Source organism: Cynocephalus volans, chromosome 1 (assembly GCF_027409185.1).
Source record: "Cynocephalus volans isolate mCynVol1 chromosome 1, mCynVol1.pri, whole genome shotgun sequence".
NCBI classification, from domain to species: Eukaryota; Metazoa; Chordata; class Mammalia; order Dermoptera; family Cynocephalidae; genus Cynocephalus; species Cynocephalus volans.
Genome location: NC_084460.1, coordinates 299,381,205 through 299,400,796, shown reverse-complemented (window position 1 = coordinate 299,400,796; position 19,592 = coordinate 299,381,205). Strand labels below are relative to the sequence as shown.

Sequence of the window (19,592 nt, the reverse complement as noted above, 5' to 3'; positions counted from 1 at the left end):
CTACTCCTCAAACGCACCAGGACATGAAACACAAGGGAAGACGGAGAGACTGTCATGGATTGGAGGAGACAAAGACGATGTGAGGGCAAAATGCAGCGTGGGATCCTGGAACCGGTCCTGGAACAAGAGGAGACTGTAGTGGAAACACTGGGGCAATCTGCAGAGTTGGAAAAAACCGCTGAGAACAGATATGGACGCTGTCGTAGCTTCTTTCCAGTTTCATAATACACATCTCCATCACCCTATTCTTCAGCTTCCATCTGAATGTCCCTGGATGCACGGGGCTTTTTTGAAGCGCAGCGCTTATGTGAGGTTAAGGTCAGGCAAAGACAGCTATTTATGGCACCTGCAGGGTATATTAATACACCTAAATTCGTCTGGTCCAAATCCTCCATCCCAACCAGGAAGCCTCACCGGAGAATGTTCTACGAATATGGTCCAAGTGACTTCAGGCCCTGGGCGTGCGTCACCAGCTGTAGGGAGCTTTCCTGTACACAGTAAATGTCTTTTTAGGGAGCATAATCTGATTGCTCTGCAATGTGCGGTGCAGCCCAGTCGCCCCCACGGCACCCAATAAACCAAAGCCCATCGCTAGGATCATTCAGAAGATTTTTTCCAAGTGCAGACATCACAAAAAAAGCCAGCAGAGAAAGGCGGTTAAGGTCACAATCTATCCCAGCCAAAGTGAGGTGGAATCAAAATGCACATGTCGGAGAATCAACACCGTGCCAACTTCAACCCTGCTAGCCACAGGTTAATGTAAATATTCATTTACACATAAGTGACCACTGAAGACCTTTGGAAATCTTGTTCTAGTTTAAAAAGAATCTGAGCTTTCAAGTGTTACTGTGAAATAGGGCTAAGTCCATTATTCATTCATTCATTTGTTCATTTATTCATTCATTCACCATCAAACCCTAGAAACCCAGTGTCTGCCGTGTGCCCAGAGGCTGACTCCCAGGGCCGGGGGCCATGGCCAGGCTCTTATCCCGGGAGGAGGCGGGGAGGCGGTGGGAAGGGCGGGTCCTCCACAGGCCACTTCACCCAGCCTGAAGGTTACACTAATGTGGATGTTATGACCAAAACAAATGATTCACTCATCAGTCATTTGAGCAGGAAAAAACCATGGGTAAATGCCATTCTTCCACTAGTGGCGTCAGTTTATCTAAGGCAGAGCTTCTCAGACTTGAGTGTGCACCAGAATCATCTGGTGGGCTTGGTAGAACACAGATGGCCGGGCCCACCCCCAGAGGCTCTGAGACAGTAGTGAGGTGGGGCCCAAGAACCAGCATCCCTAGCAAGTTCCACGTGGTGCTGATACTGTGTCTGGAGGCCACGTTTTCAGAATCACTCATCTGAGGTACAATCAAACTCCCTCAATTCCAGCCCAATGTGCTTTGTTTCCTCAAAGTTGGTCTGGGTAACTTAACAGGGAAGCTCTATTTCAGGGAAGTTCTGTGAACTTCCATGTCTAAGGGAGGAGAACCATCTAGATGACAGATGACCAGACACCACCCCACGAGGGACAGATGGTTTTGCAGGTTTGCTGTACGACTGACATCTGCAAGATGCAAGAGAAGGCTCCAGAGCAAACAGATGCCATCGTCTACAAAGTCAAAAATAAAAAACAAAAAAAGAGTGGGGCCTTCCTTTGACCTTGAGAAAAGGCTTGACACAGTAATGCCTTTTTGTAGGTGATAAGACCCTGCTATAGGCAAAGAACAGACGCTGCTCTCATGCATGAGATGGGGTCTTACAGCACGTACTTCCTTCCTATGTCATGCAGACTGCACCCAGGTCAGACCACAGGCAAAGCCGAGGTATAAAGAGAAGGTTGGGGAAGACCCCAGGCTGGCCTTCTGAGGACCCTCCCTGGCAAGCCTGGGCTCCTGGGCATCTGTGTTTGTCATGGCAACGGTGACTCAGTCCATTTCTTCCCCACCTCTACATGGACCTGAATGCACTTCGAAGGCCAGAGAAGACTGTGAGTGGACAACTTCTGGGCCATGGCTCCTGCACCTCCCCTGCACTTCTAGGCCTTTCCTGATGGACACACTTAGGCTTGCACCTGGCTCCTCCTCCAACTGCAGAAGAAGGTAACTGAAGAGTGCACTGTGCAAAGAGAGGCGCCCACCGTCGGGGCCAGCAAGCACACCGTGTTCAGTGCAGCCACAAAGAGCCTGAAACATCTGGGTGTTTGGGAATTGATTTTAAACCTTTCTGACAATAGTATCCCCAGCATCTTACATTTGCAAAGTCCTTTGGGCTTTATGGGCATTATCTCAAATGTTTTCTCATTTGGAGCTCTTGTGAACTCTGAGCTGCAGGCAGTCAATGTTATCCCACCTTATAGATGAGGTGGCAAAGCTGAGGAGGACTGTCACCTCCCCCAGGGTAGGAGTCTGGCACCTACAGCCTGGAGCCTGGAACCTGGAGCCTGGAACCTAAAACCTGGAGCCTGAAGCATGAAGCCTGGAGCCTGGATCTTGGATCCTGGAGTCAGAGTGAAACACGGAGCCTGAAGCACATGTGGTCTGTGGCCAGGGTGATCCCCTGCAGTTCCAGAGGGCATGTGTGAGGAGCTTCTCCCGCTGGTGCACATGCCTGAGGGTGGCTTGTACTGAGCCTGTGCTTCCGTCACCTCACACTCTCCTCACAGCCACCCACCGCCCATCACCACCTCTACTTTACATGAGTAGGGACGCAGAAGCTCAGAGATGCCTGTCGCTTGTCTGAGGGAGCCAGGACGCACGCAGTGACACCGGGCCTGTGCCCCAGGTCTCCTGACTGCAGGGCCTGACCTCTGTGCTGTGCTCTCTCATGGGTGTGGGAAAGGTCTCTAGTCACGGGAGCAGGGAAAAGTTTTCACACCAAGAGAAACCCAAAACACGACGACTGCAGGTCTGGTCTTGCCGTGGACTTCAGTGTGGCTTCTGGGGACAACTGTGGCTTCTGGGTATGCTGGCCTCCTGCTGGTGAATCTGATGAGGTTGTCAGTCTGAGGACAGAACAATTCTACCTTCTGATCCATTCTGATAACAGATGAGCTTGTCAGGATTTAGAATGGGTTATCATTGAAATCCCCTCCCTATGATTCCTGCGTGCACTTTGACGGGGGTAGTTTAAAACAAGATATTAATGACCAGCAAACTGCACAGGAATTCCTGCGCATGACCTTCCTTCATCCAACGGGTGGTTCCTGAGTGACCCCCGTGTGCCAGGAACTGGGGGCTACCAGCAATAGGGCTGGTGCAGCCCCAGAGAGCACATGGTGTGACGGAGGGAGAAGAGATGCAATGACACCCCGATGATGTGTGTGACCAAGAAGAGTGGGGGACGTGTGGGAAGGAGGCATGTCCCAGGCCTGGGTGGGAGACAGCTGGCAATGAAGCTTCCTAAAGGCGGTGGCATCTTGTGAGGCCTCAGGGCGGGGGGAGCACGGCCAGGTGTTTGGGGGAACCTGGCACCTGCTGAGAAGGCACAGACCTGGAACCGGCATGCGGCACCTTCCCAGCCCTCTGCAATGTGGTGTCTTCATTCTACAGACGCGGAAACTGCAGCGTCGGGCTGGTTCAGGACATGTGTCACACACACGGTCAGTAGCAGAGCTGGGCTCCACTTACATGTTTACTGAAGAAAAGAATCACTCGCCACTGGACCCTGCAAGGGTCTAAGGGGAGAAGCATCACAGCCACCTAAAGTGATGCCTGTGGAGTCCTCTTAAGGTCAGGCGCATCCTTATTGGAGATAATTCAAAATTTTAAAAAGCAGATACAAAACTGTATATATACAACGTATATAATATGTTATGATTTTAACCTGTTATATATACTTTGCTATATTAAAAAATCATATTTAAAAAGTAAGCTATTGGATAGTATAACCTGTTGAACTGTAAGGCAGTCCTTCCTCTACACAATACTCAGCATAATCTATTAACTATTGTGTTCTGTACTGGAAAATTGGAAAATACATTCAGGAAAGAAAGTGAAGTAAAATGGTGACATTATTCACAGAAACAAAAATCTAAGTAAAAAAGATTTATTAAACTTTAAATTAAAAGGAATGCTATTAATTAAACCAAAAAGAATACTAAAGCTGAATTATCAATAAATGAGAGGGATATTGTATGTGTGTGTTTCCCTTTGCAAATTGTACATAAAGAGAGAAGCAAGAGCTATAAACCAGCGAGGTGACCATGCCAGAACATTAAGATGGCCAATAGTCCCTTCCGTCCCATCCCAGCAGCCTGAGGGATGACTCACAAGCCTTTGGGCCAGGGGGACAGTGGGCCAGGGCGAGGAAGGGGAGTCTTTGGACAGGGAACTTTGACTTTCAGAGTTCTCTCGCTGAGGACAGGAAGAATGGAGAGAGGAGGCTGCACGGTGCTTTCTGGAGAACAATCCAGCGGTGTAAGGAAAGTGTCACGCTGAAGGCTGCAAAGACCCAGGCTACGCAGCAGGGGATCGGGCACAAGGCAATGATCGAGCGATCTATTTTAAGCAGTTTAGCTACGTGCCTTTGTGGGAGATATGGGGACAATTTTAATCCTATGGAAATGTAGTGGTCACTGATCTTTTTGTTGTCCAACATCTGGTCCCCCTTCTCATCTGGGAAACTCCCTGGGGGTAGAGAATTAATGGGTCTCCAACCCCGCCCTCAGGGGTGAGACCAAAGTGAGGGGTCTTCCCTGTCTCCCCTCCACAGCCACACTTGGATTTCAAGGGAGTGGAGGATACAGACAAAGGGTGCTCATGGAAGGCACCGGCATCTCAGACTTAGCCTTCAGAACCATGAGAAAGAAATGTCTGTACTAAAGCCGCCAGTCTGTGGCATCTTGTTACAGCAGCCCCTCCACCAGCTCAAGCATGCTCTGGAACACAGCAGAGGGTGCTCGGCTTTGCAGCTGATGTCTCAGTTTCCTGAGTCTGCAGCTGACTCCTGAAACTGCTCCACCGCAGCTTCCAGGGTACATGGGCCCCTCCATGCTTGTCTCCAGGGGGTCTGAATGGAGGAAACGCCGAGGAGAACGTGGTTTGGTCAGCTAGTGCTTCCTGCCCCTCCTGGAGAACAGTCATACCTGCTGACAGAGCTGGACAGAGGTCCAGGTTTCTGTAGCTGGGGCGAGCGGTTCAGAGCTCAGGGTGCAGTCCCAGCAGGGTGGTCTGGAATGCCTAAAACAATGATGGAATGTTTTGCTACCCAGGGGCATGGGACAATGTCAGGAAACATGTTTGGTTGTCACCACTGTGGAGGGGGGAGCTCCTGGCATCTACTTGGCAGACGCCAGGGATGATGCTAAATATCTACAATGTACAGGAATTCCCCCCACAGCAGAGAACGGTCTGGCCCAAAATATCAACAGTGCCCAGGTGGACAGACCCTAACATAAAACAAAAGTGAGAGAAAAAACTTCAGAAAACTGAAACGAAGAGCTGGAAGACCATGTGGCCATCACCTCATCTCAACTCCTGTGGAGCTGGCTCTAGGCACTGGTTAAAAATAGGCAGGTAATTTAGTAGCTTCTAAGAGGTCAGATAAGCCCAAAGATAAACAGTGCAGAACAGGGCCGGGCGAAGTGGCCCATTATCTCCAGGAAGCTGACCCCAGCCCTGGGCACCGAAGCCAGGCTGCCCAAGAGTGAAGCAGCTGGAAAAGTCTGACAGCATCTTACAGCTGATTCTTAAGCTCAAGACCAAGAAACAAAAATGATATTGAACACAGAGGGTCCTTCTGTCTCAAAGCGAGGAATGGTACATGTGATCGGAGCTTACAAGAAGTCCACGGACAGATGCCAACACTAAAGACACACAGACACTAAAGACGCACATGCATTTAAAGCGACAGCCACTAGTGCTTTTATTCTGAGGTCACTTAACCAACCAGTCCCTGGAGACTCTGTATCCCTCCTATGCATGGGAGATTGTCTTTCCTGTGTTTTTCTCACATCCCTCCCCGCCAACCTCCCTTATCTCAGCCCTGGGGTACATCCTGACCAGTCCAGCTGTGCTGCTGCCTTCTTGTAGAGATGAGCACGGCCACCTGAAGGTAGCAAACCACCACCACTCAGTTAGCACTACCAGGCAGCAGGCAGCAGGTCCTGCAGCTCACAGTGTTGCCTCATGGCTATACCCCCTGGCTGATGTCATTCCTCCTTTACAGACACAGAAAAGGAGACCTGGACACCTTGACTTGCCTATGGTCACAAAACGTAAGAAGGCTGGCCATGATCTTCCCACCAACCTGTACATTTTCCCTGGGCCGAACTCAAGCTGCAGCCCTGCCATGGGTCTGGCCTGCAGTGGGTCAGCCTTGTCCACCTGCATCACCATGTCACTCCTCTATTACGCCTGATCACAAATGATGTATAGCCCCATAGGACTCAATAAACACTTCCACAAGGAATAAATCATAGCTCTTGAGCTGCGCTGTGTAATACAGTAGCCAGTAGCCCTATGTAGCTGTTTAAATTTAAATTAATTAAAATTACATAAAATTTAAAATGTAGTTCTTCAGCTGCACTAACCACATTTCAAGTGTGCAATAGCTACAGTGGGCTAACGGCTGCCATAACACACCACACAGATGCAGAGTGTTTCCATCATCACGGGACATTCTCTAGACAGCACTGCTCCGGGGGGTTTAAAAACAGGCCTGAGGTCATTAAGTGCGGTATCCTGGGGTATCCAGCATCCCGGGTGGAGTTGTGCTAGCTGTCCAGCCATGCAAATCCCATCTCTATGAGCGTCAAGCTGGAAAGCCCCACATCTTCCAGATCCTCAAGGGACGTCAGAAAAGAAGGCAAAAAACAAAAATGAAAGAAATTAAGGATAAGAGTGGCAAAATGGATAAACTGACATGGTCAGGGTTACTAGTGTAATGAATAACTTTAGGACCACTGAGGTCTTTATGTTCAGATATGGTCATGGCCACTCTGATTTTTCAGTCACTCCCCAAAGCCAGGAGGTGGACCCAGTATGACATGATATGCCAGGGCAGGCACTGGACAGACCCAGCTGTATGTACTTGCTGGTCCAAGGGCTACCCATTGCCAGGGCCATATCACATTCTGCCTACCTAAACTCTCCAGGTATTTTATATTTGTTTTATGGAGAGTATACCTCAGATCTTAGAGAATTTTCCAAGCAAATAAGTGAATTACTCTCAATGCCAGAAGCTATGAAAATCTTATTTCTCATAACTGTGTTTGCTCACTTAATTTGACATTTTATTTCACTCTCATTAAAAGAATACCATAATGACTGGTTCTCTTGTTTAGGCTGTATAGACACTAGAGGTTAACTGTTCTTCCCTGGTATAAGTCTAAGATTAATTTTCAACTTTGTTTCTCAATCCCTACCACTCCTTTAATCAAATACAAAACTCTATCTATACTATAGATTTTGAATTAGAGAAGTGTGGCTTGTCATCACTCAGCCACATTTCCTCCCAGCAGTGCCATGGTGGTCAAGGGCACTGGCCTTGAAGATGGGGACGTGGGTTCAAGTCAAAGACATGTGCCCTGCCCTGAAGAACCACCATCTCATCCCAGTGCTTCAGCTGCCCCACTGTGCTGGTGTGCCCTGCTCATGTCCTGTGACATCTCCCCTCCTGGCCTTTGCTCAAATCATTCTCACAATTTTTTAGTGCCTCATGCTCAAATATGAATGGACAGCCAGGGATCACCACACATTTGGGAAAGACTCCAAGAGCAAAGACAGAGGCCAACACAGACAAAGGACAGAAAGAAAGAAAAAGAAACAAATAAAATGCAGAGAACAAGAGAAAATTTTAGGAAAAAACAAACAAAAAAACCCCCAAGTGAATTTCTTCAGAGTGATGAGGAAAGGTCCTTCATTAGTGAATCAAGAAAGAATGCTATAAAAAAGGAACAAAGAACCAACACCAAAAAAACCCTAGAGGTTAAATACAGCACAGGTAAACTCAGTAGAAAGGAAGATAAAGTTGAGCAATCTTCCATAAATTATCACCAGAAGACAAAAAACAGAAAATAAGAGTGAAAACGAAATACACCTGTGTCTTTTGTCCCAAACAACAGGAGTTCCTATAACATAAAGCAGAAAATGATGAGGAGGGGGAAAAAATTCAAGAAAATATCCCAGGACTTTAGGATATAAGTTTCCAGATTGAATAAACTCAATGAATGCTCAATTAAAACAAACAAAAAAAGAATACAAAGGGTAAAGAGAAGATCTCAAAAGCATCTACAGAATATAAACAGATATACAAGACACTGAAAATATACACAGCATCAGAATTCTCAAAACACCCCTGGAGTTGGTACCAGCGGCCATCAGTTCTCCAGAAACAAAACAAAACAAAACAAACAAAAAACAATCCTGAAAGCTAGAATAAAATGGGAAAAATGCCTTAAAATTGTGGTAGAAAATTGTTTCTAATCTTACTTTTTTGATATTTATTAGTTTATTTTATTGAACAGGTAATCCAGTCACATGGATACATGGACATCAAAAGAGTATGAAAAGTACCCTTGACAAGTCTGTTCCCACCTGCTCCCCCGCATCCTTTTACTGTGTGCTGCACCAGTTTTTTATGCAAATATAGGTAAATTACAGCCTTCCTCACACAAAGGACAGCATACTATTTTCATTTTCTGCACAATGATTTTTTTCAATTACATGCGGAAGTCATTTCAAAGAATACATAGAAATCTTTGTCATTCTTTGGAAAATTACTTTTAACCTAGAACTCTACATATAACCAAACTATCAATCAAATGCGAGAGAAGAATAAAGACATTTTCAGACATGCAAATACCTAGAAAAGGCATTCTTGCTCAGAAAGCTACTGAAGGATGTGTTCCAGCAAAATGAGATAGTGATTCAAGAAAGTAGACAATATATAATCCAGAAAACAGAGATCCAACCAAAAAAAAAAAAAAAACAAAAACAAAAAAGAAAAAGTGGCCAAAAGAATCCTCAGGATGGTGACGAAGGCAATGATGGCTGCAGCACACCCCAGAGCATCCAGAGCAGCTGGACGTAGAAGACAGAGGTCTCTCAGGAGCAGATTTCCAGGTTTGGGGGGAGGATAAAATGGAATTGGTTATCTGATTATCTGATTTGATTAATCATACAGAAAATAGTATTGTGAGGGGTTCTGTTGAAAAGATTGTGAAGACTTAGATATAATAGAGATGAGCAACTGAAAAAAAATAAATAAAAAAGGAAAAGGAAAATTAACTCCAGAAAGTATAAAGTTGTGTAAGGAGGGAAGTGCTGTAGTACACTACTTGACTCTGCAATCAGCACTATTTCCATAGCCTGCACCATCATCATCATCACTGGCATTACTGTGTATTTACTATGTGCCAGTCACTGTTCTGAGGTCTTCTCATGAAGTATCTCATTTACCCTCATAACCACCTTTTGAGAAATGTACTCTTAAAAATCTTACTTATGGGGAAACTGAGGCACAAAGTGGTTAAGTAACTTGCTGTAGGTTGTGGAATAAGGGACAGAATCAGGGTTCGAACCCAGGAAAGTTGACTCTAACACCCATACTCTTAACTAGTCTGTCATTCTGCCAGTAAATATTTATTTAACCCCAAACCATAATGCAACAACAAGGAGAAAGAAAAGTGGGGAGAGGGCCTGGGCCAGGCCCACAGATAACAAGGCCTCACCCTTCAATCCAGGAAGCCAACTGATCACATGTAAAATTGATATACACAGTATACAGTATACATGCATATTATTTATAGACATGGAGATAATTACTAGCTCACTTAGGGTCTTGAAGGCCATTTAAGGACTTGGCTTTTACTGAGTGACATGAGAAGCCATTGGAGAGTTTTAATCAGAGAAGTGACATGATCTGACGTATTTTAAAAGGACCACCTGCTGCTGTGTGGAAAATGGCCTGAGAATATGGGGCAAGGCTAAAAACATATGTTATTTCTTTGATAAAATAAAGACTAATTTAATTTTTTAAAGATTAAAGAATGGGAAAAAAAGATGAGAGACAGCGTAAGGCAGCAAATACAGGACTTGCTCGTGAAACGTTATGCCCGACGGCTCAGGCGTCAGCTGGGGACAACAGTCCCATGGATGGGAAAGAGTTGGCTTGGCCACAGGACACCACCTAGAATAAGAAATTGATCTAGAAAACAGGCTGGGCAATGAACCAGAACCTCTTGGTAACCGGATGACCTCAGGCAAGTCCCTTAGCATCCCTGAGCCTGTTTTCTTCATGTCAAACAGAGAAACTGAAAACTCTTCCAATAGGATTTACTATGATTGTGGGAGTGAAGCTTCCAAGAGTACCCGACACACTGTAGGCCTTAGAAGCAACCTCCGTTCCCACCCCTCTCCTTTCCTGTCCCACACCCAACAGGCACACAGGTGACAGCATGGCTAGACTCCAGGTCCCCTGCTGTCCATCATGAGCGCAGCTTCTTCACTGCCTTCATCCACAAATCCCAACCCTAATGGGTCATACAGATTCACCCAGGAAAGGCAGAAAGGAGGTGGCTGGCTCTCTGATGGAAATGGCTGTGGGCTGGGGCCTGCAGGCCAGCAGAGACAGCAGGACTGTCCGCAGCTGAGATTTTGAATCCCTTCTCCACCCAGAAGCATCTTTTTGAAATCACATCCAGAGCCCAAGCTCAGAGGCACAGTGTTTGTGCTCCCCCAACAGCTCAGAATTTGTGATAAAAATCTGTCTGGAACGCCTGTCTTGTCACATTCCTAATGCCTCGTAGATGACCGCCAGGATGTGTCTGTCTTAGGCGGATCCGCCAAGAAAGGGCCCTCACCCATCCGTGGTGGCTGTGTTGGAATGTGAGGTGGGACAGCTATTCACGCTGGGAGGTCCTGGGTTCTGCCAGGCATCTAACACCTTCACCACCACCCCCCACCACCTCCTTTGGAAGGAGGGGCATGACACAACCCCGATTGCAAACCTCTGGTGGCCCTGGACGACACCATCCAGTCAGTGTCCAGTTGGTTTTTATCCACTGACCATGCTCAGAAAAGTAAATTCATAGAGAGAAAAGGCATGAAGGTGACAGCTGAAATAGAGTGACATAGTCTGCAGCAACAAGTGTCACCCCTTGATCGTGTCCGGGTAAATGCTGCCCCAGCATCCTCTCACTGGAGGGCAGGGGACTGCATCGAGAGAGCAGGCGAGCGCGTCATGCAGCTGAGCTCCCTGCTGGACTGCTTGGTCCCAGAGCAGCCAGGTCAGTTTTGTGCTGGAGGACGGTGAAGGAAGGTTCCGCTGAACCCGATTGCCAGGCTGTTCTGAAAAGCACCCATTCCTGGCCTGGCCCTCGAGTGGCAGTGAGAAGAGAGACAGACGGGGCCTCAGCACAGCTGATCTAGGTGGGCTATTTGGGAAGGATGGGGGTGGGGGAAGAGCAAATGAAAGAGGGATTCGGGATGAAAATGTCCTGTGTTTACATGACTACCAAAATTATGGATGGGGGCTCAGGTCAGGTTCCCCAGAAGCAGGGCAGAGCATGGACCTGGAGTGAGGGAGGTGGGACACGGGAAGGGGCTCGGGGAGGGTGGTCCTGGCTGGAGTCTCCCCTCAGCCTGATCCCTCAGTGGCGAGCTCTGGAGCAGGGATGTGCCACAGAGCGGCTCCACCTTGAGACCAGGGGGCGGGGGGGGGGCGACATTTCATGTCCTCGCATTCGTCAGTCACTGGCTGCAAGCTGCTCTGGGGGCTTCCCTGAGGGTGTCCACAAAATAACTTCCGCATGGCCACGGGCACTTCTGTAGTGAAAGGGGTGGGTGAACCCTGAACAGCCAACACTGACAGGAGGAGAAGGAGCTGCGGGCACAGATGCACCCACCATAGGACCCTATGCCCAGAGGATGCAGGTCACAGCTGGATCACCTTGGAAATGAGGCTATGGGAACAGCTGTGGGCAGGGGACTCTGTCCTGCTGAGGGAGGAAGGGGACACTCATGCAGCCACAGCTGGAATGACACACTCTCTGCCACCTCGAAAGGATCCACGGGCTAGCTACCAAGGCAGCCTGCACAAGCTACTTCCTTTGATTCGGGAAGGGCGTTCTTTACTGGGGAGGGACACTTTGAATTGCCGTGGGTGTTGCAAGAGCAATGATCATTTTACTCAGTGGCAAAGTGCTGAGTGAGAAATGCGAGATGCTGCCAAACTCACCAGCAGAAAGTTAAATGTGGTGGGAGAGAAGAATCTATCTGCTCTGGAAGCACCTCTCCCCAGATGTGAGAAGCTCGACCGCTGCTTCCAGTGACGTGAGCTCCTCCAAGTACTGAATGGACCTCCTCTGGACAACGTCTTGTCCGAATGCCACCTCGACAGGACAGGGAGGAACAACCGACTTGCACTTATGCATCTACAGTATTTTAAAGGGACAGTCTACCTACTACACACTTGCCTGGAGTTTAAGCCCTAACGTAACTGCAAAAATAGAAACTCATCGCTTCAAAGGTTTCACTGGGCTGCTTCCTGCCCCTGCCCCAGGAAGCACGAGCCCTCTGCAGGGGAGCCGAGGCCAGCTCCAGCTCCCGCACAACTGGGCCCCCTCCCTGCCCTGTGACTCAGGCCTCCCGATGACCTCAGCCTCGAATTCCCCACTTATCCTCGAGAATGCACACTTTCGGATGCCTGACCCAAGTCCACCCTGCTCTGTGCTACTTTCTTAAGGGATCGCAGTTTCCATTCAGGCCCCTACATCTCCCCAGGGGCTTCAGGATGGGCCTGAGTGGCCACAGGGTAGACCCAGCCCCCGTGCCACAGGGTCCTTGTGAGTCAGCCATCCTGGTCACAAGGCTTGGTACAGGACAGGCCAGGGAGACAGAAGAGACAGGGTGTGGGCTCCCGAGAGCGGCCTGGGAAAGCTGAGGCCAGTTAGCAAGTGAGACTGAGGCTGAGGCCACCCGGTCTGTCAGGTCAGGGTTTCTGTCCTGGTGGCCAGAGCAGCCTGGATGATAGATACATCCTTCATCAACTCCAAATGCCATTTCCTCTGGGAAGTCACTTCTGATCCAATTGGCTAGCTGTAATTCTCTCTCATTTCCAGACCTCCAGGGCACTGTATCCACGTGCTTTTTATATCAGATCACTTCCTGTCTTCTCTGAATATAACTGATCTACGAGTCTCCACCCCTTTCTGACCTGACGATCCTGACCTGAGGATCCTTGCCAGTTTCCTCCCCCGACTCCCCAGTCCCCCAGGACAGCGATTTGAATACCATGACATGTACAGTTGAATCAATGAGTAAATAGGGATGCACGAGCATAGGACAATTGTGTTAATTTTCATAAGAATGCTTAAGAACTCAATGAATAGATATTTGCCATTTGAATAGTGATTTTAATTTTCACAGTTGGTAATTAGAATTTAATCTGTAGTAAAACATAAAATGTCGCACCTGCTCCCTCCAGTCTTACCGATGTATGTGCTCAGTACTTGTCACAACCGCATCTGTGGTTGGTTTTTATTCGGGGGCTGGGTGGGGAGCGCTCATATTTTCTGAGTGCCCACTTTCGTTCATCCTTGGGATTTCTTTCCCCCATTTTAGAGATGAGCCAACAGGGGCTTGGAGGAGGGGGAGCTCGCTTTCCTCGGACGGCACAGCTGGTGAGGAGCTGTGGTGTCAAGACCCAGGTCTCACTCCCAGTCTATCTTTATAACTGCCACCTGCGTCTCCTCGGACGGGCGGCAGGACCTCAGGGCTGTCAAGCTGGAAACATTCCCTGCCTTCCTTTCAATCAATCTATTTTTATAAAAACCAGCAGATAAGAGGCGGACTTTGGGGACTCTCATTTTTCTCATTCCTTTGTCCCGTAACCACCCAGGCCAAGACAAGGCCTACAATTCCCTCCTGGCCCTCCCAGAGGACACTTGTTTGCTGTTAAGGTCTAATCTATACATAAATGACTGTCTTCACAGGGGGAATTATATGCAAGCAATTACAGTTAGCAAACGTCTATATTTAGCCAAAGGTCCTTTCAGTGCCTTGTGCTTTTTTTGTTTATTAATTAATGCAACAGACACTAACAAGCATGTTCGTGGAAAAATAGAATTACAATATAAGGCTAATCTTTTCATAAACTTTTTGAAGTACCCTCGTACTACATGCCTGGCTCTGTGTTGAGCTCTTGGGATACAAAAGTGAGCGAGACATTGCTTGCCTGGGTGTCACCTTCTACAGGTGAACAAAAAAAGATGTGACAGCCTGACTACCACACCAGGTGCAGGGCAGGAGTGAGGGAGCCGAGTGGAGACAGGGAGACTCATGCCTGGGGTGACGTGAGAGAGCCAAGCACGGGAAGGTCTCGGAGGACGTGGCATCTTCGCCGGGCTTCAAGGGATGAATAGGAGTTTGCCTGGAAAGCCCTTCTCCATGTCACACAGAGAAAAACAAAACCTTCAGTCATTCAATACTCAGCAAATACTGATAGGCTGCCACATGTTCATAAAAGAAAAATCAGGTGTTTATAACTACAAACTCCTAAGAACTGCTAGAGTAGACCTCAATAAACATCTGACGGTGCTTCCAGACCCCACAGCCTAAACTGCTTGACAGCTTTTCCGTGTGAGAATAATGATGCGTAGGACAACTCTGCACCGTGCTCCAGCACAGAAGCAAACCTGCACGGAGGCTGCAGTGCACCTGCACCTGTGCAGACACTCTGGTTCACACACGCACCTGGTGCAATTCGAAGGGTGCACCATGAACCGTAAGCTTCCTTTGTCCACCCTGGGCCCCAACCAATCGGCTCCCCTGCCCCAAAGCTGCTGCTCCCAACCTGCTGTACACCTTTTCTTTTCCTACCTCAGGTATATTGTTTAGCCTTAAGGTCGCATCCTCGTGGGAGAAAAGAAGGCATTTGTACAGATATGCACTCCAGTGCGCCTTTAATTTGCACATGGAAAGTTCATTACCAAACGTGATCTCGCTTAGAATAAACTCTGCCCAGGAAACTTTGATGAAAACCTTTCCGTGTGCTCGGACCCGTTTCCAGGCTCAGCCAGAAACAGGATTCACAGGGACCTCCAAGTTCATCCCCAAGCTGCATCTTGAGTGACAATCGACGACCACAGCCACCCACAGGACCCGGGCCATTTTGGCAGGGCCATGTGGCCTCCGAAAACCGTCCACTGGCCTAACCCTCCTCCCACCATGCGGCACAACAACGCGGGGCGCCCGCCCCCAACCGGGCCAGGCCACCTGGTGCGGCTCGCACGCCCCCGACTGCTCTCGCCGAGGGGGCTGGGCTGGGGTGGAGGGCGTGCAGCGCCGCCGGCCTGTCCCCGGGCCGGAGCACGGGTGCCCGGGACACGCGCCCCTGTCCGCGCCCTGCCTGGCCTGCCCCGCCGGAGGCCGGACGCGCGGCGGGACAGACGGCCGGACGGACGCCTGACAGCTGCTGCGGCCACCGCGCCCGCCCCGCCCCGCATAACGGGCCACCCGTGCGCCCCGGCGCTCACCTCGCGCGCGATCTGGTTCAGCGCGTCGTCCTCCGCCGTCAGCCGCTCCCGGGTGGGGAGCCGCTTGCGCCCCGAGCCCTGGGTGCCCATGTCCCTCGGCCGCGTCGCCCGCAGCTGCCGCGCGGGTCCCGTCCCTGCGCCCGGCTCCGGCCCCGGCCCCGCTCCGCCCCTCCCTCCGCCGCGGCGTCATGGCGTCAGCGGGCGCGGGGCTGAAGACGCGGGGACGCGGGGACCGCGGGGACGCCGGGGACGCCGGGGGCGGAGATCCGGCACAGCTGAGGGCAGAGACGGGGATGTGGGGCACGGGGACGCGGGGACGGGGGGACGCAGGGACGGGGGGACGCGGGGGGCGGAGATCCGGTACAGCTGAGGGCAGGGACGGGGATGTGGGGCGCGGGGACGCGGGGACGAGGGGACGGGGGGACGCCGGGGGCGGAGATCCGGTACAGCTGAGGGCAGGGACCGGGGTGGGGGGCGCGGGGACGCGGGGACGCGGGGACGGGGGGACGCTGGGGGCGGAGATCCGGTACAGCTGAGGGCAGGGACGGGGATGTGGGGCGCGGGGACGCGGGGACGGGGGGACGCAGGGACGGGGGGACGCGGGGGACGGAGATCCGGCACAACTGAGGGCAGGGACGGGGATGGGGGGCGCGGGGACGCGGGGACGCGGGGACGAGGGGACGGGGGGACGCCGGGGGCGGAGATCCGGTACAGCTGAGGGCAGGGACGGGGATGTGGGGCGCGGGGACGCGGGGACGAGGGGACGGGGGGACGCCGGGGGCGGAGATCCGGCACAGCTGAGGGCAGGGACCGGGGTGGGGGGCGCGGGGACGCGGGGACGGGGGGACGCAGGGACAGGGGGACGCTGGGGGCGGAGATCCGGCACAACTGAGGGCAGGGACGGGGATGGGGGGCGCGGGGACGCGGGGACGGGGGGACGCTGGGGGCGGAGATCCGGTATAGCTGAGGGCAGGGACGGGGTGGGGGCGCGGGGACGCGGGCCAGGGACAGGGCTCGGGACGCCTGAGCGGACTCAGGTGGGTTGGCAGGGCGGGCCTGTCTTTGTCATGGTCTTGTCATTACCGCACTGCCACTGCCCGTGCCGCTCCTGACGCATTGCAGGCACCCAGGAGTAGCGCTGACGGGACCCCACGCCGCAGTCACTCCACCCGGGACCCCAGACTCCTGCAGTGGCGCAGTCCTCGCTGGAGGAAACCTGGAGCCGTCATCCCTCGCCCTGCCCCGGCCTTGACGGCGGCTGCCCGCCGTGTCCCCAGCCCACGTGCACCGCAGTGACGCCTGTCCTCGCCGAGGCTGGTGCCCGTCGGGGCGTGCTGGAGTCCCCGCTTGAGATGCCTGGAGCTCCTGTCCAAAGCCGCGACCTGGTTCCGAGGTCTCCTTCCTGGAGGAAGTCTCCCCTACGCCCCGAGGCCTGCCCTGTCTGTCTGTCCTCCCTGTTCGTCATCAGCACTTCGAGCCACTTTCTGTGCTAACGCTCACATTCTTCCATAACCATCTGCTGAGGGTCAGAGGGCCAGAGCTGACCTGTCGTCCTCGGCTTTACACTTCACTGGGGTCGAATGTGCCGTCACAGCTGAACTCGTGGACAAGCCCAGTGTCCCCCCTCCTGCACCCTCCCCATCCACCCCCTTGGGTTGTTGTCCAGAGACAGGGGACTCACTGCCTCCGGGGCTGGCTGGAGGTGTGTCTGAGTAGTTCCAGCCTCTGGACAGTGTTCCCAGACAGCGGGGACATTCTGCTGCCCGCCCACTTCCGGGGAAGAGCCACCTTTCAGGAATCTCAGACACGATCTTGCTGGTCCTCAGCTGGTCCTGTGCTGTCATGACCTCCTTGGCCACAGTCCTCCTGCGTCCTTGTCCTCTGGCCATGTGCTCTCAGACAGGGCTGGTTCTCATTTTGAATCAGTTTTCTCTGGGCTGCTGTAACAGTTAAAAATCTTAGGTCTGGTAATTTACAAAACAAAAGAAATTTATTTCTCACAGTCTTGGCGGCTGGGAAGACCAATGTCAAGATTCCAGCATATTCAGTGTCTGGTGAGGGCCTGTTCCTCACAGATGACGCCTTCTAAGTGTCCTCCCATGGGAGAAGGGGCAGGCAGGCTCCCCAAAGGCTCTTTTGTAAAGACACTAATTCCATTTATGAGGGCTCTGCTCTCGTGACCTAATCACCTCTTACTGGCCCCACCTCTTGGTAGTATTGCATTGGGGGTTAGGCTTCAATATATGCATTTTGGGGGGACATCAACATTCGGACCATGACACCTACCCTGTCAGGGTGGGGGCAGTCCAGTAAGGAGCCATTACAGGGCCTGACACAGGCCATCAATAAATGGTCTCTCTAGCTCCTGCCCTCCAAGGCCAGTGTCTGGAATGAATGTGGACAGCAGTTCCTGCCTGGGCATGAGGGAAGGTGGCCAGGGAGGTTAGGCAGCATGGTGGGTTTCCTCTGTGCTTGGGGTGCCCCCTAGAGGGAGAGAAAAACCTACAAGACCCCATCTATCATGTTCACAGAGAAGCAGCCGCTTTCCCCCTCCTGGGACCCTCAGCCTTCCTGCATGACAGTCCATGAGCCAGTTTCCACCTAGAAGACTGTATCCCTCCACCTATGCTACCTAATCCCCTCCCATGTAGCCCCCTTCCTATTCCAGATGATTATATTACACACTAGGGGTTATTGCAGGAAATAGAGAGCATGCAATGCAGACCTTCTGTCCAGGGCCAGAGAATCAATTTGTTCTTCTCCAAGACTGGCACCAAGGCCCTTCACAAAAACACAGATACCACCCTCAGGAAGGTTCATGAGAAAGTGGAGGTAGCCAGGGCACACTTGGTGAGGGGCTCCACCCAGTGGGACCCACGGGGAGTTTCCGTCCCTGGCACAGTGGCCCTTTTGTTCAGGAGTTCACTGGGCAAGCCCTGTGAGCTGGCTGGGGAAAGAAGTTAATGAGCATCCGTGCAGGGGGTGTCCAGTTTGCATAAGGACTCAGAGCTTCTCAGGTAGAAGGCCATCTGAGCTGTCATGTGGGCCACAAGGGTGACTCTGGGTCCACTGAGAGAGTCAGCCATGTGGACCTCCTTCAAATCTCCTTCACTGGCATGCCAGCCTTGCTCTACCAATAACAGAGGAGAGATCTCACCTGCATTACAGCTGGAGAAAGACGGAGAATTACAGCCCCTCACAAGGCTGGCTTGAAGGTCAATGGAAGAGAGCCTCTCATGTGTAGAACTTGAAGCCAAAACCAGGCCCAGAATTGGGGTGCTGGCTGAGGTCAGGATCTATATGATGCTTGGGAGGCTCCTGGTTTGTTTCCTTTGCCCTCTGGCCATTTTTAGTGACTTCTTTCAGTAGCTCATATGCAACATGTCCAAAACAGAAAATTGGATCAATTCCCTCCCCAACTCAATTTTGCCATCCTAAATACCTCTTCTCTCCCAGAGCATCAGCATCTGGAATCATCTTGGACTTATTTCTCCCTTAAATCTGATCAGATGCCCAAATTTATCTTTTTCTTCATCTCCATTGACGTTTCTATCTTTTTTGCAGTTTGCTTCCGCCACACCAGGCTGTACCTGGTTCACCTTATCCCCTCATCCCTAGGTTACTAGCAGTAAATCATCTCCTGGACTTGGGATCTCAAGGGTGGGGTGCATGAGACCATCTATGAGGACACAGAAAGACAGTACTAGAACTTCTATGAATATATATTTTTAAGCTAAAAATAAGAAATTAAATGTTATTTTTTGATACATAAGCTCACTTTGGGTGGTCCCATGTCATGTCAAAATGACACATGAGATACTTCCAGGGGCTGGCAGTGGCAATCTCTCTCATTAAATCATTATCAGCATATTTCGACATATTTCCATGAACCAGTTTAAATGGATTTATGGATTACATAGCCTAGTTTAAACTAAAACTCAAAGAGTAGACAAATGATGTTATGGTTTGAATGTCCCCTCAAAACGTGTAGCAGGAGATTCAGTGGGGCAATCTCAGAAAAGGGGGACCCATAAAGGACTGAGCGTCAAGATTTGCATACTAACTTATTCAGAATTTATGACTGAGTCTTTAACTGTGCATGTATTAAAAGGTGGGGACT

At 50.9% G+C, this 19,592-nt stretch overlaps 1 protein-coding gene across 8 annotated transcripts in view; it reads right to left on the bottom strand.

The window, feature by feature from the left end:
• The window catches only part of LRRFIP1 (LRR binding FLII interacting protein 1), a 139,585-nt gene extending 123,931 nt beyond the window's left edge, over positions 1-15,654 (bottom strand). For 5 of the 8 annotated variants that reach the window (XM_063080653.1, XM_063080667.1, XM_063080685.1 and 2 more), the window contains exon 1: positions 15,473-15,654. In XM_063080653.1, the coding sequence (XP_062936723.1) occupies positions 15,473-15,562 (90 nt within the window). In that variant the 5' untranslated portion in view covers positions 15,563-15,654. Of the gene's footprint in view, positions 1-17; positions 326-15,472 lie in introns of those variants that run through there. The other 3 variants (XM_063080710.1, XM_063080720.1, XM_063080702.1) reach the window with 2 other exon arrangements.
• Between the last annotated feature and the right edge of the window lie 3,938 nt (positions 15,655-19,592).